Consider the following 25548-nt stretch of genomic DNA (forward strand, 5'->3'; position numbering starts at 1 on the left):
ACTTACAGGGTTCATTTCTTGGTCCAAGGTAGCCCACCGTTGGGGGTTCAGAGCAACCCCAAAGTCACCACACCAGCAGCTCAGGGCCGGTCAGGTGCAGAGTTCAAAGTGGTGCCCAAAACACATAGGCTAGAATGGAGAGAAGGGGGTGCCCCGGTTCCGGTCTGCTTGCAGGTAAGTACCCGCGTCTTCGGAGGGCAGACCAGGGGGGTTTTGTAGGGCACCGGGGGGGACACAAGCCCACATAGAAATTTCACCCTCAGCAGCGCGGGGGCGGCCGGGTGCAGTGTAGAAACAGGCGTCGGGTTCGCAATGTTAGTCTATGAGAGATCTCGGGATCTCTTCAGCGCTGCAGGCAGGCAAGGGGGGGATTCCTCGGGGAAACCTCCACTTGGGCAAGGGAGAGGGACTCCTGGGGGTCACTTCTCCAGTGAAAGTCCGGTCCTTCAGGTCCTGGGGGCTGCGGGTGCAGGGTCTCTCCCAGGCGTCGGGACTTTGGATTCAAAGAGTCGCGGTCAGGGGAAGCCTCGGGATTCCCTCTGCAGGCGGCGCTGTGGGGGCTCAGGGGGGACAGGTTTTGGTACTCACAGTATCAGAGTAGTCCTGGGGTCCCTCCTGAGGTGTTGGATCTCCACCAGCCGAGTCGGGGTCGCCGGGTGCAGTGTTGCAAGTCTCACGCTTCTTGCGGGGAGCTTGCAGGGTTCTTTCAGGGCTGCTGGAAACAAAGTTGCAGCCTTTCTTGGAGCAGGTCCGCTGTCCTCGGGAGTTTTCTTGTCTTTTCGAAGCAGGGGCAGTCCTCAGAGGATGTCGAGGTCGCTGGTCCCTTTGGAAGGCGTCGCTGGAGCAGGATCTTTGGAAGGCAGGAGACAGGCCGGTGAGTTTCTGGAGCCAAGGCAGTTGTCGTCTTCTGGTCTTCCTCTGCAGGGGTTTTCAGCTAGGCAGTCCTTCTTCTTGTAGTTGCAGGAATCTAATTTTCTAGGGTTCAGGGTAGCCCTTAAATACTAAATTTAAGGGCGTGTTTAGGTCTGGGGGGTTAGTAGCCAATGGCTACTAGCCCTGAGGGTGGGTACACCCTCTTTGTGCCTCCTCCCAAGGGGAGGGGGTCACAATCCTAACCCTATTGGGGGAATCCTCCATCTGCAAGATGGAGGATTTCTAAAAGTCAGAGTCACCTCAGCTCAGGACACCTTAGGGGCTGTCCTGACTGGCCAGTGACTCCTCCTTGTTGCTTTCTTTGTTCCCTCCAGCCTTGCCGCCAAAAGTGGGGGCCGTGGCCGGAGGGGGCGGGCAACTCCACTAAGCTGGAGTGCCCTGCTGGGCTGTGACAAAGGGGTGAGCCTTTGAGGCTCACCGCCAGGTGTCACAGCTCCTGCCTGGGGGAGGTGTTAGCATCTCCACCCAGTGCAGGCTTTGTTACTGGCCTCAGAGTGACAAAGGCACTCTCCCCATGGGGCCAGCAACATGTCTCTGGTGTGGCAGGCTGCTGGAACTAGTCAGCCTACACAGACAGTCGGTTAAGTTTCAGGGGGCACCTCTAAGGTGCCCTCTGGGGTGTATTTTGCAATAAAATGTACACTGGCATCAGTGTGCATTTATTGTGCTGAGAAGTTTGATACCAAACTTCCCAGTTTTCAGTGTAGCCATTATGGTGCTGTGGAGTTCGTGTTTGACAGACTCCCAGACCATATACTCTTATGGCTACCCTGCACTTACAATGTCTAAGGTTTTGTTTAGACACTGTAGGGGTACCATGCTCATGCACTGGTACCCTCACCTATGGTATAGTGCACCCTGCCTTAGGGCTGTAAGGCCTGCTAGAGGGGTGTCTTACCTATACTGCATAGGCAGTGAGAGGCTGGCATGGCACCCTGAGGGGAGTGCCATGTCGACTTACTCGTTTTGTCCTCACTAGCACACACAAGCTGGCAAGCAGTGTGTCTGTGCTGAGTGAGAGGTCTCCAGGGTGGCATAAGACATGCTGCAGCCCTTCGAGACCTTCCTTGGCATCAGGGCCCTTGGTACTAGAAGTACCAGTTACAAGGGACTTATCTGGATGCCAGGGTCTGCCAATTGTGGATACAAAAGTACAGGTTAGGGAAAGAACACTGGTGCTGGGGCCTGGTTAGCAGGCCTCAGCACACTTTCAATTGTAAACATAGCATCAGCAAAGGCAAAAAGTCAGGGGGCAACCATGCCAAGGAGGCATTTCCTTACACAACCCCCCCCCCCCAAACGAAAGAGGATGAGACTAACCTTTCCCAAGAGAGTCTTCATTTTCTAAGTGGAAGAACCTGGAAAGGCCATCTGCATTGGCATGGGCAGTCCCAGGTCTGTGTTCCACTATAAAGTCCATTCCCTGTAGGGAGATGGACCACCTCAACAGTTTAGGATTTTCACCTTTCATTTGCATCAGCCATTTGAGAGGTCTGTGGTCAGTTTGAACTAGGAAGTGAGTCCCAAAGAGGTATGGTCTCAGCTTCTTCAGGGACCAAACCACAGCAAAGGCCTCCCTCTCAATGGCACTCCAACGCTGCTCCCTGGGGAGTAACCTCCTGCTAATGAAAGCAACAGGCTGGTCAAGGCCATCATCATTTGTTTGGGACAAAACTGCCCCTATCCCATGTTCAGAGGCATCAGTCTGCACAATGAACTGCTTAGAATAATCTGGAGCTTTTAGAACTGGTGCTGAGCACATTGCCTGTTTCAGGGTGTCAAAGGCCTGTTGGCATTCCACAGTCCAGTTCACTTTCTTGGGCATTTTCTTGGAGGTGAGTTCAGTGAGGGCTGTCACAATGGATCCATATCCCTTCACAAACCTCCTGTAGTACCCAGTCAAGCCAAGGAATGCCCTGACTTGAGTCTGGGTTTTTGGAGCTACCCAGTCCAGAATAGTCTGGATCTTGGGTTGGAGTGGCTGAACTTGGCCTCCACCTACAAGGTGTCCCAAGTAAACCACAGTTCCCTGCCCTATCTGGCATTTGGATGCCTTGATAGAGAGGCCTGCAGATTGCAGAGCCTTCAAAACCTTCTTCAGGTGGACCAGGTGATCCTGCCAGGTGGAGCTAAAGACAGCAATATCATCAAGATATGCTGTGCTAAAGGACTCCAAGCCAGCAAGGACTTGATTCACCAACCTTTGGAAGGTGGCAGGGGCATTCTTTAAACCAACGGGCATAACAGTAAACTGATAATGCCCATCAGGTGTGGAGAATGCTGTTTTCTCTTTTGCTCCAGGTGCCATTTTTATTTGCCAGTACCCTGCTGTCAAGTCAAAGGTACTTAAGAATTTGGCAGCACCTAATTTATCTATGAGCTCATCAGCTCTTGGAATTGGATGAGCATCTGTCTTGGTGACAGAATTGAGCCCTCTGTAGTCCACACAAAACCTCATCTCTTTCTTTCCATCTTTGGTGTGAGGTTTGGGGACTAAGACCACTGGGCTAGCCCAGGGGCTGTCAGAGCGCTCAATTACTCCCAATTCCAGCATCTTGTGGACTTCCACCTTGATGCTTTCCTTAACATGGTCAGACTGTCTAAAGATTTTGTTTTTGACAGGCATGCTGTCTCCTGTGTCCACATCATGGGTACACAGGTGTGTCTGACCAGGGGTTAAGGAGAAGAGTTCAGGAAACTGTTGTAGGACTCTCCTACAATCAGCTTGCTGTTGGCCAGAGAGGGTGTCTGAGTAGATCACTCCATCTACTGTGCCATCTTTTGGGTCTGATGACAGAAGATCAGGGAGAGGTTCACTCTCTGCCTCCTGATCCTCATCTGTTACCATCAACAGATTCACATCAGCCCTGTCATGGAAGAGCTTAAGGCGGTTCACATGGATCACCCTCTTGGGGCTCCTGCTTGTGCCCAGGTCCACCAGGTAGGTGACCTGACTCTTCCTTTCTAGCACTGGGTAAGGGCCACTCCATCTGTCCTGGAGTGCCCTGGGAGCCACAGGCTCCAGAACCCAGACTTTCTGCCCTGGTTGGAACTCAACCAGTGCAGCCTTTTGGTCATACCAAAACTTCTGGAGCTGTTGGCTGGCCTCAAGGTTTTTGGTTGCCTTTTCCATGTACTCTGCCATTCTAGAGCGAAGGCCAAGTACATAGTCCACTATGTCCTGTTTAGGCTCATGGAGAGGTCTCTCCCAGCCTTCTTTAACAAGAGCAAGTGGTCCCCTTACAGGATGACCAAACAGAAGTTCAAAGGGTGAGAATCCTACTCCCTTCTGTGGTACCTCTCTGTAAGCGAAAAGCAGACATGGCAAGAGGACATCCCATCTCCTTTTGAGTTTTTCTGGGAGCCCCATGATCATGCCCTTTAATGTCTTGTTGAATCTCTCAACCAAGCCATTAGTTTGTGGATGGTATGGTGTAGTGAATTTATAAGTCACTCCACACTCATTCCACATGTGTTTTAGGTATGCTGACATGAAGTTGGTACCTCTGTCAGACACCACCTCCTTAGGGAAACCCACTCTGGTAAAGATACCAATGAGGGCCTTGGCTACTGCAGGGGCAGTAGTCGACCTAAGGGGAATAGCTTCAGGATACCTGGTAGCATGATCCACTACTACCAGGATATACATATTTCCTGAGGCTGTGGGAGGTTCTAGTGGACCAACTATGTCCACACCCACTCTTTCAAAGGGGACCCCCACCACTGGAAGTGGAATGAGGGGGGCATTTGGGTGCCCACCTGTCTTACCACTGGCTTGACAGGTGGGGCAGGAGAGGCAAAACTCCTTAACCATGTTGGACATATTGGGCCAGTAGAAGTGGTTGACTAGCCTCTCCCACGTCTTGGTTTGTCCCAAATGTCCAGCAAGGGGAATGTCATGGGCCAATGTTAGGATGAACTCTCTGAACAGCTGAGGCACTACCACTCTCCTAGTGGCACCAGGTTTGGGGTCTCTGGCCTCAGTGTACAGGAGTCCATCTTCCCAATAGACCCTATGTGTTCCATTTTTCTTGCCTTTGGACTCTTCAGCAGCTTGCTGCCTAAGGCCTTCAAGAGAGGGACAGGTTTCTTGTCCCTTACACAGCTCCTCCCTTGAGGGTCCCCCTGGGCCTAAGAGCTCAACCTGATAAGGTTCAAGCTCCAAAGGCTCAGTTCCCTCAGAGGGCAGAACTTCTTCCTGAGAAGAGAGGTTCCCTTTCTTTTGCTGTGTTGTAGTTGGTTTCCCAACTGACTTTCTTGTTCTCTTGGTAGGCTGGGCCATTCTTCCAGACTCCAGCTCTACTTGTTCACCCTGTGCCTTGCACTGTGCTCTTGTTTTCACACACACCAGTTCAGGGATACCCAGCATTGCTGCATGGGTTTTTAGTTCTACCTCAGCCCATGCTGAGGACTCCAGGTCATTTCCAAGCAGACAGTCCACTGGGATATTTGAGGAGACCACCACCTGTTTCAGGCCATTGACCCCTCCCCATTCTAAAGTAACCATTGCCATGGGATGTACTTTTCTCTGATTGTCAGCGTTGGTGACTGTGTAAGTTTTTCCAGTCAGGTATTGGCCAGGGGAAACCAGTTTCTCTGTCACCATGGTGACACTGGCACCTGTATCCATCAGGCCCTCTATTCTAGTCCCATTAATTAAGAGTTGCTGTCTGTATTTTTGCATGTTAGGCGGCCAGACAGCTAGTGTGGCTAAATCCACCCCACCCTCAGAAACTAGAGTAGCTTCAGTGTGGACCCTGATTTGCTCTGGGCACACTGTTGATCCCACTTGGAGACTAGCCATACCAGTGTTACCTGGATGGGAGTTTGGAGTGGAACCTTTCTTGGGACAGGCCTTGTCTCCAGTTTGGTGTCCATGCTGTTTACAGCTATGACACCAGGCCTTTTTGGGATCAAAGTTTTTACCCTTGTACCCATTGTTTTGTGAAGAGGCTCTGGGCCCACCCTCCTGTGCAGGTTTTTGGGGGCCTGTAGAAGACTCTTTACTATTTTTAGTTTTGGTTGTCTCATCACCCTTCCCCTGGGGAGTCTTTGTGACCCCTTTCTTTTGGTCACCCCCTGTTGAAGTCTTGGACACCCTTGTCTTGACCCAATGGTCCGCCTTCTTTCCCAATTCTTGGGGAGAAATTGGTCCTAGGTCTACCAGATGCTGATGCAGTTTATCATTGAAACAATTACTCAATAGGTGTTCTTTCACAAATAAATTGTACAGCCCATCATAATTACTTACACCACTGCCTTGAATCCAACCATCTAGTGTTTTCACTGAGTAGTCTACAAAGTCAACCCAGGTCTGGCTCGAGGATTTTTGAGCCCCCCTGAATCTAATCCTATACTCCTCAGTGGAGAATCCAAAGCCCTCAATCAGGGTACCCTTCATGAGGTCATAAGATTCTGCATCTTGTCCAGAGAGTGTGAGGAGTCTATCCCTACACTTTCCTGTGAACATTTCCCAAAGGAGAGCACCCCAGTGAGATCTGTTCACTTTTCTGGTTACACAAGCCCTCTCAAAAGCTGTGAACCATTTGGTGATGTCATCACCATCTTCATATTTAGTTACAATCCCTTTGGGGATTTTCAACATGTCAGGAGAATCTCTGACCCTATTTATGTTGCTGCCACCATTGATGGGTCCTAGGCCCATCTCTTGTCTTTCCCTCTCTATGGCTAGGATCTGTCTTTCCAAAGCCAATCTTTTGGCCATCCTGGCTAACTGGATGTCCTCTTCACTGGGGCTATCCTCAGTGATTTCAGAGGTGTTGGTCTCTCCTGTGAGGGAACCAGCATCTCTGACTATTATTTTTGGAGTCAGGGTTTGAGGGACCCTGTTCTCCCTAGATAGGATTGGTAGGGGGGAATTTTCCTCCAAGTCACTATCCTCTTCCTCTGAGTTGCCACCCTCAGAGGGGTTGGCCTTTTCAAACTCTGCCAAAAGCTCCTGGAGCTGTATTTTGGTAGGTTTGGGGCCCATTGTTATTTTCTTTATTTTACAGAGTGACCTTAGCTCCCTCATCTTAAGATGGAGGTAAGGTGTGGTGTCGAGTTCCACCACAGTCACATCTGTGCTAGACATTTTGCTTCTAAAAGTTGGAATACTTTTTAAGAATCTACAACTGGTTCTAGAATCTAATTCAAACTTTTACAAACTTTTAAACTCTAAAAAGAAATGCTAAACAGGATCTAACACAAGGCCCTAGCAGGTCTTTTAAGAATTTAGAAAATTTTTCAAATTGCAAAAATCAATTTCTAATGACAATTTTGGAATTTGTCGTGTGATCAGGTATTGGCTGAGTAGTCCAGCAAATGCAAAGTCTTGTACCCCACCGCTGATCCACCAATGTAGGAAGTTGGCTCTGTATGTGCTATTTCAAAGTAAGGAATAGCATGCACAGAGTCCAAGGGTTCCCCTTAGAGGTAAAATAGTGGTAAAAAGAGATAATACTAATGCTCTATTTTGTGGTAGTGTGGTCGAGCAGTAGGCTTATCCAAGGAGTAGTGTTAAGCATTTGTTGTACATACACATAGACAATAAATGAGGTACACACACTCAGAGACAAATCCAGCCAATAGGTTTTTGTATAGAAAAATATATTTTCTTAGTTTATTTTAGGAACCACAGGTTCAAATTCTACATGTAATATCTCATTTGAAAGGTATTGCAGGTAAGTACTTTAGGAACTTTAAATCATAAAAATTGCATGTATACTTTTCAAGTTATTGACAAATAGCGGTTTTAAAAGTGGACACAGTGCAATTTTCACAGTTCCTAGGGGAGGTAAGTTTTGGTTAGTTTTACCAGGTAAGTAAGACACTTACAGGGTTCAGTTCTTGGTCCAAGGTAGCCCACCGTTGGGGGTTCAGAGCAACCCCAAAGTCACCACACCAGCAGCTCAGGGCCGGTCAGGTGCAGAGTTCAAAGTGGTGCCCAAAACACATAGGCTAGAATGGAGAGAAGGGGGTGCCCCGGTTCCGGTCTGCTTGCAGGTAAGTACCCGCGTCTTCGGAGGGCAGACCAGGGGGGTTTTGTAGGGCACCGGGGGGGACACAAGCCCACACAGAAATTTCACCCTCAGCAGCGCGGGGGCGGCCGGGTGCAGTGTAGAAACAGGCGTCGGGTTCGCAATGTTAGTCTATGAGAGATCTCGGGATCTCTTCAGCGCTGCAGGCAGGCAAGGGGGGGATTCCTCGGGGAAACCTCCACTTGGGCAAGGGAGAGGGACTCCTGGGGGTCACTTCTCCAGTGAAAGTCCGGTCCTTCAGGTCCTGGGGGCTGCGGGTGCAGGGTCTCTCCCAGGCGTCGGGACTTTGGATTCAAAGAGTCGCGGTCAGGGGAAGCCTCGGGATTCCCTCTGCAGGCGGCGCTGTGGGGGCTCAGGGGGGACAGGTTTTGGTACTCACAGTATCAGAGTAGTCCTGGGGTCCCTCCTGAGGTGTTGGATCTCCACCAGCCGAGTCGGGGTCGCCGGGTGCAGTGTTGCAAGTCTCACGCTTCTTGCGGGGAGCTTGCAGGGTTCTTTCAGGGCTGCTGGAAACAAAGTTGCAGCCTTTCTTGGAGCAGGTCCGCTGTCCTCGGGAGTTTTCTTGTCTTTTCGAAGCAGGGGCAGTCCTCAGAGGATGTCGAGGTCGCTGGTCCCTTTGGAAGGCGTCGCTGGAGCAGGATCTTTGGAAGGCAGGAGACAGGCCGGTGAGTTTCTGGAGCCAAGGCAGTTGTCGTCTTCTGGTCTTCCTCTGCAGGGGTTTTCAGCTAGGCAGTCCTTCTTCTTGTAGTTGCAGGAATCTAATTTTCTAGGGTTCAGGGTAGCCCTTAAATACTAAATTTAAGGGCGTGTTTAGGTCTGGGGGGTTAGTAGCCAATGGCTACTAGCCCTGAGGGTGGGTACACCCTCTTTGTGCCTCCTCCCAAGGGGAGGGGGTCACAATCCTAACCCTATTGGGGGAATCCTCCATCTGCAAGATGGAGGATTTCTAAAAGTCAGAGTCACCTCAGCTCAGGACACCTTAGGGGCTGTCCTGACTGGCCAGTGACTCCTCCTTGTTGCTTTCTTTGTTCCCTCCAGCCTTGCCGCCAAAAGTGGGGGCCGTGGCCGGAGGGGGCGGGCAACTCCACTAAGCTGGAGTGCCCTGCTGGGCTGTGACAAAGGGGTGAGCCTTTGAGGCTCACCGCCAGGTGTCACAGCTCCTGCCTGGGGAGGTGTTAGCATCTCCACCCAGTGCAGGCTTTGTTACTGGCCTCAGAGTGACAAAGGCACTCTCCCCATGGGGCCAGCAACATGTCTCTGGTGTGGCAGGCTGCTGGAACTAGTCAGCCTACACAGACAGTCGGTTAAGTTTCAGGGGGCACCTCTAAGGTGCCCTCTGGGGTGTATTTTGCAATAAAATGTACACTGGCATCAGTGTGCATTTATTGTGCTGAGAAGTTTGATACCAAACTTCCCAGTTTTCAGTGTAGCCATTATGGTGCTGTGGAGTTCGTGTTTGACAGACTCCCAGACCATATACTCTTATGGATACCCTGCACTTACAATGTCTAAGGTTTTGTTTAGACACTGTAGGGGTACCATGCTCATGCACTGGTACCCTCACCTATGGTATAGTGCACCCTGCCTTAGGGCTGTAAGGCCTGCTAGAGGGGTGTCTTACCTATACTGCATAGGCAGTGAGAGGCTGGCATGGCACCCTGAGGGGAGTGCCATGTCGACTTACTCGTTTTGTCCTCACTAGCACACACAAGCTGGCAAGCAGTGTGTCTGTGCTGAGTGAGAGGTCTCCAGGGTGGCATAAGACATGCTGCAGCCCTTCGAGACCTTCCTTGGCATCAGGGCCCTTGGTACTAGAAGTACCAGTTACAAGGGACTTATCTGGATGCCAGGGTCTGCCAATTGTGGATACAAAAGTACAGGTTAGGGAAAGAACACTGGTGCTGGGGCCTGGTTAGCAGGCCTCAGCACACTTTCAATTGTAAACATAGCATCAGCAAAGGCAAAAAGTCAGGGGGCAACCATGCCAAGGAGGCATTTCCTTACACAGGACAAGTCAGGTCTTTGCGATTGCCGGGACAGGAGCAGGTAAGCAGGGTTTGGCGCCAAAGTTCACAGCTAGTCCACAGTTCTTGCGCTGGTCAGCTCCTCTTTATCCTTCTTCTTCAGTCAGTCGAATCTGAGTTCCTGGTGTTAGGGGGCCACATAGATACTGAATTTAGGGGCTTTAAGGGGAGTGAAAAGTAGAAGCTAAGGGGCTACTTACCCTTGTGGTCACTACACCCTCTATATGACCACTTCCTGTGGGGGAGTGGGCATAATACTGTCCCACAGTTCCTAATTCCATCAAAAACAAAATGGTGGCACCCTTCCTTCATAGAGCACGTCAGGCAGCCCACGTTAGCGGTGATTAGCCTGGTGGTGCAACACACCTACTTGCATAGCTAATTTCCCACCTGTCCTGATGCTAAATACGCCTCAAGGCAGGGGATGGCATCTCCCCGGTCTGGGGGAAGCCGGTGTCGCATATCAAAGATGGCAGGGACTTTGAAGCCACTAGTCTTAGTATCCAGATTCACTAGCCACCCTGCTGGAGGAGGTGTTTTTATTGAAGCAGGCATTGTTTCTGGCCTCCGGGAGCATGGGCTCTTGCCTTTAGGTGGTCAGAAACTCATCTGTGGTGGTATGCTGGTTAATACCAGACAGCCAGCACACTTGAGGACTAGTAGTTTTTCAGGGAGCACTTCTAAGGTGCCCTCTGGTTGCCTGTCACAATAAATCCGATACTAAGGTGCCCTCTGGTTGCATGTCACAATAAATCCAATACTGGCATCAGTACGGATTTATTGTGACAAGGTGTTTGATACCAAATACCATTATTTTCCGTGCATCATCATGTAGCTGGGTAACTCGTAATCACCAGTGCCTAGTACATGTCGTTAAGATGGCTGCCTGGTCACTTGCAATATTTAGTAATTGAACTAGATTACCTACCTAGATTGATCTGCTCATGCAGATATGTCCTTACATAAAATATAATGTACCCTGCCTTAGGACTTCAACGTATGCTGTAGGGAGTGACTTAAATGTAACATATGCAGTGACTTCGGCATGGCACACAGTGAATGTGCCATGTCATGCTTTCACTCATGGGTTGCACCATGAAACGCAGTCTGCAGTGCCAGGTTGCATGCAATTTGTATTGGGGTCCCTGAGGGTGGCATAACATATGCTGAAGCCCTTAGGGATCCTCTTTGGTACCCAAGCCCTAGGTACCCGGGGTACCACCTAATAGGGACTTGCAGGGGTGACAAAGTGTATGCCAATTGTGTGACAATTAGACCGTTTTACCTTGTTGAAGGAGCACTGGCCCTTTCAACAAGGTTGAAGGGGCCTGGTTAGCAGGGCTCATTACACATCAGTCGAAAAACATCAGTACCAGTGGCAAAAAGTGGGGGTGACCATGACAAAAAAGGGTCACTTTCCTACACACTCCTCGGTTCAGCAGACTCGGGCAGTTTTGAGCATTGTGTCCTGGTCCTGGTGCTGCATGACGGCGTGAAGCGACTGTCCGAAGATTTAGGTTACCAAATCCCCCTAGAAGGCTTTTGTGGCCTTGTGCTGTGAACATGAGGGCAGCCAACTGACTTTTAGAATCTCTTGCTTCAGCTGGGCTCAGTAAACAACTTCTCCATGAACAGGACACAGCAGGCACAGTCTTTTTTCCTATGGCAGCCCCCAGGTTCAGAAGGTGGAGTCCACATCAATACAGTCTCTCCTGACCAGGTTCTTGGTGCAACAGAGCTGATTTCTGGGTGCCTTGGGTGCCCTATTTATGCCCAGAAAATGCACTTTGGGGTGGACATGGCCAGAAACCAGTGGGCTACTAGCTTGCCTCCCTCCTGACAACCACTTCCTGCAAAGTGTGGCATCTGGCTATCCCAGACATTCTCTACTCTGCTCACTCTCATGATGGCAGAACCCCTCTCTCGGCGTGTAGAGCTCGCTAGCCCAACCTAGAGGTGTGGCTACACGCCGCTGAGAAAATGGTTTGGCAACTGGTTTCCCCTCTCTTTCCCGAGCGCCAGCCTGTCTAACTGAATGATAGAGCAGCCCCTCTCCCAAGTGTTCACCATGTGCACTTTAAAGGCAGCTTCTTCTTTGAAGCTCGCCTTTTGGGCCAACACCCATGTATCTTCCTGCCAAGAACAGTTAACACCTCTCTTCCGTGCAGGCTTCTATTGTCTTCTTTCCTGTGAGTCATTTGCACATCTCCCCAGGATGGCAGAAAGCTGTCTCTGGGACAGACCCCATGTGCAACCGTCAAGGGCAGAGGAGAGTTTAAGCAACAAAGTGGCAACTTTAGAAAAGTTGCACACTGCAGCAAATTACATAACTTTTGACTCGAATATCAAGTCAGGTTCAATGCAACAAGTTGCTTGAAACCTTATAGTATTAACTTTGGTTGCATTATCCAGGAGTTAGCACGGCTGAGGGGGTCAGCACGTTTATACTTTGCTCACCAATAGGGCTACCATGTCCTGCCACAGTAAACAAAGAATGCTGCTTTTTTACTCCCAGAATAAGTTAATTACATGTTCCGCTCTGGAAATATCCGGCACTCTGCTTTAGGGCTCACTAGGCCTCCCATACGAATGACTTACACATACCACAGAAGAAGGTTTGGGCTTTGTCTTTGTTTTAAATGGCAAAGCTGGGTTAGCAGTTTAAAACTTTTCATTCAAGACATGTGTGGCTGTAGATACACATGCATACTCCTGCTATGTAGTCTTGGGCCCGGTTGTGTGCAAGAAGTTGTTTTTCTTTGAAGAAGTCTTTTAGTCATGCAGTTAGGTGACTCCTCCTTTTGCTGGTAATGCACATAGGCATTAACACCATTGTTAGAGTATTTTCTTTCAGCCGTCGGTTTCAGACGTGTGCTCCTGTGCACTGGTTTGTGACCGTCACCTGTACTCTTTTTGGTTCCCATGGTAACTCCTAACCGTCTGTATTGTTTTTCAAACGCATATCCCTTACTCCTTTCTGTGCCGGGTTGAAGACTCCATATGTGCCTGGGCAATCCTCAGATTGATCTCAGTCCCACATGGACTTTTTTCTTCTGGCGCCTTCTTCTTGGTCCTTCTAACTCATTCCATGCCACGTTGCAAGGTTAATGGAAGGAAACCCTTTTGAATATTGTCCTCATGCCACTCAAAATATCCATTGATCTACCTTCATCAGGTCTGTAACCTTTGCCTTTTGCCCAAATGTAACAAGTCCGCTTGTTCAGATCAAAGAAGATCCTCTGTAACTGTTGGGCCCCACGCTTGAAAATGTCCTGCAGGTGCGGTGAAGATCCACTGGACCTCTTTGACACGGAATGTCTTCCAGAACACCATGTGAAGGGGTCTACAGCTGGAGAGGAGGCGTTCTTACCAGAGGACAGCATCAGCTCCAACCTGGAGATCAAGGATCTTCCAGCAGATCAACAGGTCATGAGTACACATATTTCACCTCCACTATATATCTTGCGAACCAAGCAGGCCTTCACAAAAGACTGCACTCCCACTCACAAACCTAAGGGGCAGACCGTTGAGCCACCACTGCCCTCGGGCCATGGTAGGCACCTACAAATCGCTTTGGCCACAACCCCTAACTCCTGCTCGGTCTGAAAAAACATTACGAGCCAGCTGGCTCTGCACCGACCTTAGCAAGCTCTTCATTGAGCAACTCGTCAGCACCGAAACTGTCTGCACTGAAACCCATGGTGCCGAAACCAGCATCTGCGCTCAAGCCTTTCAACGCCGAAGTCGACTAACACAACGGTCGCGACAAAACAATCGAGCCACTCCTCCATCAGCTCCAAGAAGAGACCGATGCTCGACAAAGACATTTGGCAATCCATCCTCGAACGGGCAGGATAATTTTCCACCCTCCCAGAGCTGCCACACATCCACCGAAAAGGCAGCTTTCTTTCCGGGAAGCTCTGGATGAAGCCTTGGGTCCTAAGTATAGGAAAAGAAGGACCAGGCCACCAGTCCACTGCTTGCTCCTCCATCTGCAACACTGGCCATGCAGGACCCACTTACCCTCACTCCTCACATGGAGACCCTCTTTCCTACACTCCACAGCGGTCACCAATTCCAACATCCCATGAGGATCTAGAGGGGGGAGACATAAGCCCTATTTACCCACAACCAAAGCCCTGGGACACTTATGATGTTGAGCCCCCAACAGACACGCCCCCTGTCTTTACCCAGCTTGACAATCCCCACCAGATGATTTCTCAACATATGAAGAGCTCCTTGCCAGAGTGGCAGCCTACCACAAAGCTCCCCTCCATTCTGATCCCATTGAAGAGGATTTCCTATTTGAGACCCACTCCACACAATGCTCTACACAGTACCTTTCTATGTTAAATGGTATGTTACGTCATACAGTGGACATTTTCCAGTACTCTGTTGATGCTTGTGTAATTAGTCCTTAAATGGGTAAAAAGTATAAGGAGTCCCCTTCAGATCCTCCTTGCATTCAAGGTCAGCTTACCCCAGACTTTCTTGTGGTCTGTATGGCTAGGAAGAGGGCTAACTCCCAAACAACTGGAAACGCAACCCCGCCTGATAAAGAAAGTAAAAGACTATACTGTGTGGGGAAAAGAGTGGTGGCACCGTCCAGTAACTACTGGCGTATTGCCAATTTTGTAGGTATCTTGGGTGGATACAACAGAGCTACAGTGGATGAAATGGAGGAACTTATTTAGTACCTCCCTGAGGAACACAGAAAAAAAGGCCATGAGTTAGTTTCTAAAGGGAAATTAATTTCTACCACCACAAGATTTGCCCTTGACACCGCTGACACTGCTGCTCATGGCATCAGTGCCTCCTTCCCTGACAAGGCTGCGGATATTAGGGTGTAAACCTGAGGTATAGCAGAACTTAATAGCTCTTCCTTTTGATGGTCAACATCTTTTTGGGCCTGAGGTAGACCAAATACTTGAAAAGATGAAGATACCGAGACTGCAAAGGCTATGGGTGCACTTCTAATGCCCGCTTTCCGTGGTTCCTTTTGCAGGACTCCCTTCTGTGGAGGCTCGGAGCAAATTTCCCTTGAAACCTCAACATCGTGCATTCCCCACAGACCCTGTCACCCTCAGGTAGAGGTTCTTCAGAGGCACCTATAGTTGTAATAACTCAAAAGATAGAGGCAAGGATCTCCCAGATCACAACACCTGTTGGGGTCCGTTTGCTAGATTCCTTCCTCACTTGGCGAAACATCACCTCCAACCAATGAGTGCTGGACATCATAACAGGATGGTTATTGTCTGGAGCTAACTACCACACCTCCTACGATACCACCCCGCAAGCACAGACTTTCAGTAGAGCACATAAAACGTCTTTGAGAAGAGGTGCAATTGCTTCTTCTCAAAGGCGCCATCAAACCAAGTGTAAAAAGTTGGCTCTGTATATACTATCTCAAAGTGAGAGATAGTGTGCACAGAGTCTAAGGGTTCCCCTTAGAAGTTGATAGTGGCAAAATAAAATAATACTAATGCTCTATTTTGTGGTAGTGTTGTCGAGCAGTATGCTTATCAGAGGGTAGTGTTAAGGATTTGTTGTACACACACAGGCAATAAATGGGAACACACACTCAAAGACTTAACTCCAGGCTAATAGGTTTTTATAGAAAAATATTATTTTCTTAATTTATTTTAGAACCACAAGATTCAGAATTTAGGTAAGTACATAAATTGTAAGGTACTTCACACAGGTAAGTATGGAACTTTGAATTAAAACAATAGTATACACAGTTTTGGCAAAAATAGCAATAAACTATTTTTAAAGTGGACATAGTCCAAAAATCAACAGTTCCTGGGGGAGGCAAGTATTAGTTAGTTTCTCAGGTAAGTAAAGCACTTACAAGTTCAGTCTCCTGGGCATAGGCAGCCCACCGTTAGGGGTTCAAGACAACCTCAAAGCCACAGCATTAGCAACACAGGGCCGGTCAGGTGCAGAGATCAAATGAGGGCCCAAATAACATAGGTGACTATGGAGAACAGGGGTGCTCCGGTTCCAGTCTGCTAGCAAGTAAGTACCTGCGTCCTCAGGGAGCAGACCAAGGGGGGTTTGTAGAGCACTGGAGGGGCGGGGGCACACAAGCACACAAAATACACCCTCAGCGGCACAGGGGCGGCCGGGTGCAGTGTGCAAAGTAGGTGTCTGGTTTTGCGTTGAAAGCAATGGATGGACCCAGGGGTCACTCTGGCAATGCAGGCAGGGCACAGGGGGCTTCTCGGGCCAGCCACTGACTGCGCTAGGATGAGAGACGCCCGCCTTCACTGGTAAGTGGTTCCTCTCGGTCCTGGGGGCTGCGGGTGCAGCACTTGGTTCAGGCGTCGGGTTCCTTTGTTACCAGGCAGTCGTGGTCTGGGGGAGCCTTTGGATCCTCTCTGCAGGCGTTTCTGTAGGGGTGCAGGGAGGTTGATACAGGGTGTCCACGTCGTTGGAGTCGCCTGGGGGTCCTCTCTGCGGTGTTGGTTCTCCTGAACTCGAGCCGGGGGCGTTGGGTGCAGAGTGTGAAGACTCATGCTTCCGGAGTGAGGCGAGAGTCTCTTTAAAATTGTTTTTTTGTTGCTGTTTTTGAACAGAGCCGCTATTCTCTAGAAGTTTTTGGTCCTTTAGGTGCATGGCAGTCCTCTGAGTCCTCAGGGTCGCTAGTCACGCTGGATGCGTCTCTGTGCAGGTTCTTTGAGTCTGGAGACAGGCCGGTAGGGCTCGGGCCAAGTCAGTTGTTGTCTCCGTCATGTCTGTGGGGCTTTCAGGTCAGCAGTCCTTCTTCTTTGTTTAGGTTGCAGGAATCTGATTTCCTGGGTTCAGGGTCGCCCCTAAATACTCAATTTAGGGGTGTGTTTAGGTCTGGGGGGCAGTAGCCAATGGCTACTGTCCTGGAGGGCGGCTACACACTCTTTGTGCCTCCTCCCTTTGGGGAGGGGGCCCATCCCTATTCCTATGGGGGAACCCTCCAAAACAAGATGGAGGATTTCTTAAGACAGGGGTCACCTCACCACAGGACACCTTTGGGGCTGACCTGACTGGTGGGTGACTCCTCCTTGTTTTTCTCATTATCTCCTTCAGAGTTGCCGCCAAAAGTGGGGGCTGTGTCCGGAGGAGCGGGCATCTCTACTAGCTGGAGTGCTCTACTAGCTGGGGCGCTGTAACACCAGGGTTGAGCCTTTGAGGCTCACCGCCAGGTGTTACAGTTCCTGCAGGGAGAGGTAAGAAGCACCTCCACCCAGTGCATGCTTTGTTCCTGGCCACAGAGTGACAAAGGCACTCACCCCATGTGGCCAGAAACCCGTCTGGACGTGGCAGGAACTGGTCAGCCTAACACTATGAATTGGACTGGTATACAGGGGGCATCGCTATGATGCCCTCTGTGTGCATTTTTCAATAAATCCCACACTAGCATCAGTGTGGATTTATTGTGCTGAGAAGTTTGATATCAAACTTCCCAGAAATCAGTGTAGCCATTATGGAACTGTGGAGTTCGTGTTTGACAAACTCCCAGACAATATACTCTTTATGGGTACCCTGCACTTACAATATCTAAGATTTGGCTTAGACACTGTAGGGGCATAGTGCTCATGCAACTATACCCTCACCCTGCCTTAGGGCTGTAAGGCCTGCTAGATGGGTGACTTACCTATGCCACAGGCAGAGGGTTGTGGGCATGGCACTCTGAGGAGAGTGCCATGTCGACTTAGTCATTTTCTCCCCACCAGCACACACAAGCTGTGAGGCAGTGTGCATGTGCTGAGTGAGGGGTCCCCAGGGTGGCATAATACATGCTGCAGCCCTTAGAGACCTTCTCTAGCCACAGGGCCCGTGGTACCAGGGGTACCAGTTACAAGGGACTTATCTGTGTGCCAGGGTTGTGCAAATTGTGGAAACAAAGGTACAGTTTAGGGAAAGAACGAGCATCAACAAAAGGCAAAACGTTAGGGGGTAACCATGCCATGAGAGGTATTTTCCTACACCAAGTCCACCTCAACCACAAAGATCAGGAGTGTACTCCCTGTACTTCCTAATTCCCAAAAAAGATGTCTCCCTCAGGCCCATTGTTGACCTAAGGCCCCTCGACAAATATATTCACCATGAGCTTTTTCTTATGGTCTCCCAAGATGTCATACCTCTTCTACAGCGGGCACTGCTTAATTTGTAAATAAAAACATAGCGGGACCCAAAGTCCTCCTCTTAAGCCCGCAGCTGCTGCAATTAAATGTGCGAGCACGGAATACTGAGGCAGCGGAATACTGACGCCATCTCGGGCCTCTTAAATCCATTTACAGCCACTTTCTGCCACTTTAGCTCCCTCTTGCACCTTTTAGCTTTTCCCCTTTGTGACACTTTTTCGTTTTTCTCTTCTTCCGACTTTTCCATATGTGTCCTTTGCTCGCAGTAAATGCTTGAGGCAGAAAAATAAGTGCCAACCCTCCAAAATAAGTGCCGGTGCCCTGCACCAGAAACCACAAGCACAAATTAAGCACTGACAGCAGGGCTACTTTATGACCGCTCTCAACCTGAAGGATGTGTAGTTCTACATACCAATACACCAAGCACATCGGCGCTACATCAGGTTTGTGGTCAACAGCAAACACCATCAATTCAAGCTGCTCCCCTTCAGGGTCACCACAGCCCCCAGAGTGCTCACAAAGTGCCTAACAGTGGTAGCCACACACCTGCATCAGCAGGACATTCATGTCTTCTCTTAGCTGGACGACTGGCTCATCAAGAATTCCACCCGCCAATTATGCTACGAACGGACGGACCACTATACATCTTCTGCACAATTTGGGATTCACTATCTATGTCCAAAAATCTCATCTCCAACCTTAACAAATTCAGACTTACTTATGAGCAGTTCTCAACTCAGGAAGTGAGTTTGCCACCCCAGTGCGGCAAGAATATAGTCTTTCAGCCACTCCTTCAACCAGACTTCCCACATTTTCAACCAGACCACCAGATCACAGCCAGAACAGTTACATGCCTCCTAGGCATGATGGCCTTCTGCATTGCACTAGTGCCCCATGGATCCTTTGCAGGAATGCCTGGTGCAGCAAAGGTCTCCAGCAGAGGGTCATTGGGAAGATCTAGTGTTGGTCAGCCACTGCTCCTGTCACTTTCTCTGTAGTGGAACACATAAAACTCGTTGCAGGGGCGGCCTTTTCTCAACCCCTTTCTGCAGACCATCACAAAGGACGCCTCCCTCTTGGGATGGGGAGCACATTTGCAAACTTTGACAATCCAAGGCCATTGGGAAACCAAACACCAGGGCCTTCACTTCAAATATTTAGAACTCTTAGTATTTCACCATGCATTAAAAGCTTTCCTCCCCCACCTGGTGGACGAAGTTGTCATTGTTGCTATGGACAACACCACAGCCATGTTTTACCACACAAAACAGGGGGGTTACGTTCATCTAGGGGGCATAGGGACCGTAGGGTTAAGTAGCCCATTGGCTACTACTCTTCACTCTCCTTAGCACCCCTAAATTGAGTATTTAGGGGACTCCCTAATACCAGAACCTCAGATTCACTGGACAAAAGAAGAAGGACCTGAAGAGCCACAAAAAGCAAGAACTGAGGAGCATCAACTGACTTGGACACAGCCCTGCTGGCCTGCTTGCTGTCCTTGACAATTGCACCAAAGATGACTCATCCTGCAACTGGTAGGCTTCCAAAAGCCTGGGAGGACTGCCAGCACTTCGAGAAGTAACCAGGATCTCCAGTGGAGTAGCGGAGCTGCTTCCCTGCATCCTGCAGGCACCAAAGAAGGCTTGCAAGGACTCTGGACTACCAAAATCCAACACTGAACAGCACCAATGCACCGGTGCCCCTAGCCCGAGTTGAAATGGGCCAACTGTGCCAGAATGGTCCCCAGGTCCTCCAGAGCCAAAACCCACCTTGGGTTTGCCAACAGTGGGCTTCCTGATGCCGCTTGCAGCTTCTTTCTGCTGGCCTCTTGCGACCACGAGTATCTCCTGCACCGGAACCCAACGCCAACAGCCCAAGAAGAAGTGGGCCAATGGTGTCCCTACGTGCCCAAAGATTTCAAGGATGGAGCCCTCCCTGTGGATTCCCCCATACTGGCTGACCAGTCCCTGTTTGCAGCATCTTTCTGACCGAACCAATTTCCTTTGAAGTGAATGGGACACCCAATGCCGCAACACACCCCTACACCTGGATGTCCCAAAGTCCCCCAAGGTGAACTGTTGGTGTGGCCTTGGATTTTGCCCATACTCCCCTCACGTCCAGAATAACAGTCCTGTAAGTCATTGCTAAGTACCTGTATGCAGTGTCTGTTTCTTTCCCATAGGATAACATTAGGGCACTAAATGAAAAGCACCTCTGCACTCAGACGACCCAGTGCCTCCTGAAGTGACCTGCTGGTACTGCCTTTGACCTTGCCCATACTTACCCTTGACTGCAAAAGATGGGTCCTGTAAATTGCTGCTAAGTACCGAAAGGACTATGGGCCAGATGTATCAAAAAGTTTTGCACTCGCAAACGGTGCAAATCGGTAAATTCGGCCGTTTGCAAGTGCAAAACAGTGGTCTGCGATGCATGAAATGCATTCGCAGACCACAAATAAGAAATCACTAAAATTGCGATTTCTTGCGTTGCGACCTGGAAATTGCGAGTTGCAAAAAGTTTCTAAAAATGGCATTTTGCACTTGCAAAATACCATGCTTTGCAACCAGGTGGTAACCTGGTGCAAAATAAAAAAATGCAGTAAAACTGCATTTTTAAATTAAACATGTAAAGCACACATGCCCTTTTGGCATGTGTGTACCTTACATGTTAAAAAAAAAAGTTTTTGGGGTGCAGGAGAGGGGGCCTTAGGCCCCCAGCACCCTGGCCTTTTGCATTTCCAAAATTCTGATTTCTGGATCAGAAATCGCAATTTTGGAAATGCAAAAAATTCGTAGCTCCGGTATCGCAATTTGCGATTCAGTAATAGCTTTTGCGATTTTTAAGAAATCGCTATTACCGATTCGCAAATGTGATACATGGCCCTTTGCGAGTCGGTAATAGCAATTTCTTAAAAATCGCTATTACAGAATCGCAATGGGCCGTGATGGTACATCTGGCCCTATATGTTTTCCCCCCACAGGATAACATTACCGCTCCAAAAATTGCACATTGTCAACTTTTGAAAACTAAAAATTCATAACTTGAAAAGTACTCACCCGATTCTGATGATCACGGTATCAAAATGTATGTAAAATTATGTGTTTTTAATAAATTGGTGTTGGATTTCTCTGCGTGTGTGTCTCGCTTTCTGCCTTTGTGGGTGCAATATGTACTTAGCACTACCCTCCGATATACCTAACTGCTGGCCCACACTACCACAAAAGAGAGCATTTGGGGTGTCATTTGTGCCTCTGTAATTCCTCTGGGATTTGCTTGGACTCTTTACAAAGTGTACCTCGTTTTTGGTCCACTATATAGAGAGCTAGCTTCCTACAACAGTTTCATGCATTCTGCTAGCTGGAGAGGTTTAACATGACTATGTATTTGGTATATAGATTAGTCTGCAGCAGGATGGGAAATACGCTGTCTACTGAGATTTGCCTTTGGAAGATAGTGAGCTTGCTGCGAATGTAATATGTGATTGTTGAAGAGCTAATTGTTGAAGAGGCGTTAAGGTTTTGTTATGAGCGTGGTATATGCTGTTGAAGAGGGGACATGCAGTTGCTTCAGCAGCACAGACGCATATACCTGGACAGGTATGTATATAATCATTCCACAGCTCACTAACTTGATACTATCCTTTAACGATACCGGCAAGCAGAAGAGGGTAGATCACTAGGGTTAAAACAAAGTTGTAAGGAGTGCATATGGAGTACATAATATGGCAGCAGCATCCAAGTGTTGCTGCTGTCTCCCATTCTAAGAGTAGAAGGGGATAACTGTGGAGCAGGAGGATGAATATGTATATGTGTGCATGGTACAGGAGTCTAGGAGTGAGTAAATCCACCACAGATTTCGCTCCGTAGAAGTAAAAAGATGACATTCTGGACATGGTGTTGACAAAAAGGATATGAAGAAAAAGGGGCTGCAGAGACTCGCCACTGCCATCCCCAAATTGAATGGAGGGGATCAATGTCAAAGGAAATGCTGGGATCACTAAGTGGGGTGAGTATCGAGTTTGCTAGCGATAAGTAAACACCACCCTGGAACCATTACAGGAGACCACCTTAACCATTGGCCACAAATTCGAATTTGAACTTCAGCAAAATCCCACCTGCATGAGAGAGGCTATTTATTACCTGTTAGTAATTTTATCAACCTCATCCCTTTTCACCTGTACTCCAATCATGCTGTGTTCTCAAGATCTGTACTTTGTTCTGCAAGGCCAAAACACATTTCTTCCATTAATTCCTCCTTTTTCACTTTTCCTTCTTTGATCAGAGGACTGGGGAGATCAGAAATGTCTGACGTCGCTGCCTTACATCTGTAAACGGAGGAACAGCACTGCAGTGAAACCTACTCTTTCAACGGTGCCTAGGCCATCTGGTGGAGTATGTCCACGAGGATGGCTTCCTTTTCTTAATAAGGTGAGATGCTGATGCTCTTAAATTAGGGTTTTTAAGCTGCTGCTAGTGTCTATACTAGAAGGGAGGAAAGTGTTTCTGGCTTTGACGGAGATTAATTCATTCTTCATCGAAGTCTCGCGCACTCGCACATCACTGCAGTCAGAATCACACATCACTGAATGCTCATGCGTCTGGAGGCTCATTCACACCTCCCTTAAGTCTACTCCATCCACATTACTAAAGAACAACTCGTATCACCATAGCTTTGTTCCTATGTTACTGCAGTCTCTCTCATTATAACCTTTTAGGGGTCTCACTTTCACTCTTGCTTGTACCACTGATATCTGTCACTCTCCATTTCACTAGATTCTCGGTTATTCCGATTTCATTTGCATCGCTGTGATTCACATTTCAATGGAGTGAGTAACACTTCTTCTCATATCCTTAGAGTTTCAAACTTGTTTCACACTGATGGAGTCTTGTTCATTCTTCCTGCCTCTGGAGTTTCAATACTCCTTTCTCAGGCATCGCACTTTAAATGTGTGGCACTAAAAGATTAAATGGTCATATGTGAAAGAGTCAATTGTGTTTTCAGTTAGCAAGGCAAAGGAATACAGTTAAAGGGGCACAAGGCTGGTAAAGAAAACAGATACAATTATGATGGAGAAGTTGCGAGTGTGAGAGAAAGGGAAGGAAGGAGGAATGTGAATAATCCTCATCATAGGAGATAGGGCCACCTCTAAGACGCCATTGAAAGGTTAACCTTGCAGATGCAATTGATTCTTATTTACTGTTGCAAGCAGGGCTAGGTTTTTAATGACATTACCACCATATATTTAGGAGGATGGAAACACAGGTTCAAGAAGGAAACCTGGGCTTATCACATACAGTGCCCTGTGGGCAAAGGGCATATGCACCTGTTTCCTGTACCCTTTGGGCACTGTAGTATTACAGAAGAGGTCCCTGATAATTGTGTGGCCCCATTTGTAATACAGATAACGCCGGTGCGCTTAAAGGGCAGGTGCCATCATAAGGGGACGTTACCTAATTTGAAAGGGGTGTAGCCTCATGTAAATGAGGGAAACACTTTGCCTCTGCACCCGCACCATACTATAGATGTGGGCACAGAGGAAAAGACGCCAGCAGCTGCAAGTTCGCAGCTGCCTTGAGGGTACAGCCTGTGCACCTCTTGGTGGTCCATAATACACTGCAAGTGCAGAGGCAACGTTTTTACCTCATTAGTATGGGGCATTGCCCCCATGCAAATAAGGGAAGGCCTCTTTAGAATAGTGCAGACCCTACCTGTATTTCGGAAGGGGGCATGCAAGTGTCTGGGGCCACCTTCTGTAATATCAAATTCTCCCATGTGCACTGAAATTGGGTGCACACTCATTGTACCCTTGTCACACTTTATGTAATACAGGCCCTGGTAGCCAAGAACTGGGGTGCCTGGATAAGACTAGCAAAGCCCACCCCCAAACAAGTCAACAGACAAGCAGCAAAAATGATGGAACACTCAGAGGCGCAACCCAGACACAAGCCACCTCAACATGAGAGTGTAAACTGATAACTTTTATATTCACAGCAATCACTTATTTTTAATACAATCCCAGTGTTTCCCACACTAGACAGGAGAACCACGTGGACTCAACACAAAGCAGAGAGATACTGACAGCTTCAAAGAAGCGTTTGCTGACCACCATCTGGCAAATAGAAGTACAACATCTGTCTTGAGGGGCAAACCCTCCTTTTTCCAACAATGTCATTGCTAGGGTTCAATCAAACAAAAAAGATCTATGCTACAGTCTTACAGGAGGAAAGTGAAACATGTTTTGGGGCAACATAAACTGTCACTTGTAACCCACATGCATTCCTTAAAATTCCTTAAAGTAGGTGTGATGAATAATCGCTGCTCTGTTTAAAAAATAAATGTAGCCAATATTCTTGACACCATCAAGAATAACAAACCTGAGATGCTAGACCTAAGTAAAACCTTATTCACTGTAACTGTACCACTACTTTGGATGTCATGCTCCCAGACAACTTGAAAATTCTTTCTAAGGATAGAGTATGTAGGACAGGCACACTCCAATAAGTTGCTCTGCTCACAGATCTTCCTGGAACAGCCATCTTTTGCTGGGTACTGACCCTAAAGGGTACAGTGAATAGCAACACCTCTTAAGTAAGCTGGATATATAGTTTACCGTATGTATGGGGACACTATGCAGATAGCCCAGGTGACCCTTATTGGTTTACAGCGGCTAAAATAATAATCCCAAATGCTCTCTTTTGTAGTAGTATGGGCGAGCAGCTCAAGCTTATCAAAGAGTAGTGTTGAGCATTTCTTACACACCCAGAGCCAGTAAGCGAGACCCACATTCAATAAAGACATTTTTAAGTGCGCATGTCAGTTTGTCTGGCCTCAGATGGAATGTTTTCTAAATGTTGCCCACCTTTCCAACACATCTTCCTCTTGCCTTGCTTCTGGGGCCAACTTTTCTGGCTGTAGGTTCAGCACCTCCAGGATTCTTGGGAGAAGATTGTCCCTGGGTCATTACCTCCTTTGGGCTCAGACCAACCTCTGGGAAGTCATTTTCAAGGAGACAATCAAGGGGGAGGTCTGGACTGACTACCACCCTCTGCCTAGGGAACCCAGCAATTTCTAAAGGTATTAAGGAAAAAGGTCTAACAGCACTCTCACTCTGGTCTCTCCTGGTAACTGATGATCTTGGGATACCAGCCTGTCATGCAAAATGGTGTGACTGTCACAAGTATCCCTCAGGGCAGTTATTAGGGTTCTATTCACCTGGAGGTGATGGAAGTGTCTGCTCCCCTCTGGAATCGGCAACTCACCCTCTGGCCCTACTTCCCAGTAAAAGGCTAAAATGGTTGGGAATAGCTTCCCATTTGCAGCTATCCAAGTGATATATGGGGACCATACCTGGCCTATCTACACAATATTAACAGTGATGAACCACAGAACTGGTGGTTGCTGACAGTAGTTGACTCAGCTTCGGATACC

The 25548-nt window shown here is 48.5% G+C and overlaps 1 protein-coding gene across 2 annotated transcripts in view; it reads left to right on the forward strand.

The window, feature by feature from the left end:
* Positions 1 to 25548, forward strand: part of MRC2 (mannose receptor C-type 2) — a 761492-nt gene that overhangs the window by 568796 nt on the left and 167148 nt on the right. For both annotated transcript variants that reach the window (XM_069237988.1, XM_069237989.1), the window contains exon 20: positions 22402 to 22547. In XM_069237988.1, the coding sequence (XP_069094089.1) occupies positions 22402 to 22547 (146 nt within the window). The remainder of the gene's footprint in view (positions 1 to 22401; positions 22548 to 25548) is intronic.

Source organism: Pleurodeles waltl, chromosome 6 (assembly GCF_031143425.1).
Source record: "Pleurodeles waltl isolate 20211129_DDA chromosome 6, aPleWal1.hap1.20221129, whole genome shotgun sequence".
In the NCBI taxonomy this organism is placed as follows: Eukaryota; Metazoa; Chordata; class Amphibia; order Caudata; family Salamandridae; genus Pleurodeles; species Pleurodeles waltl.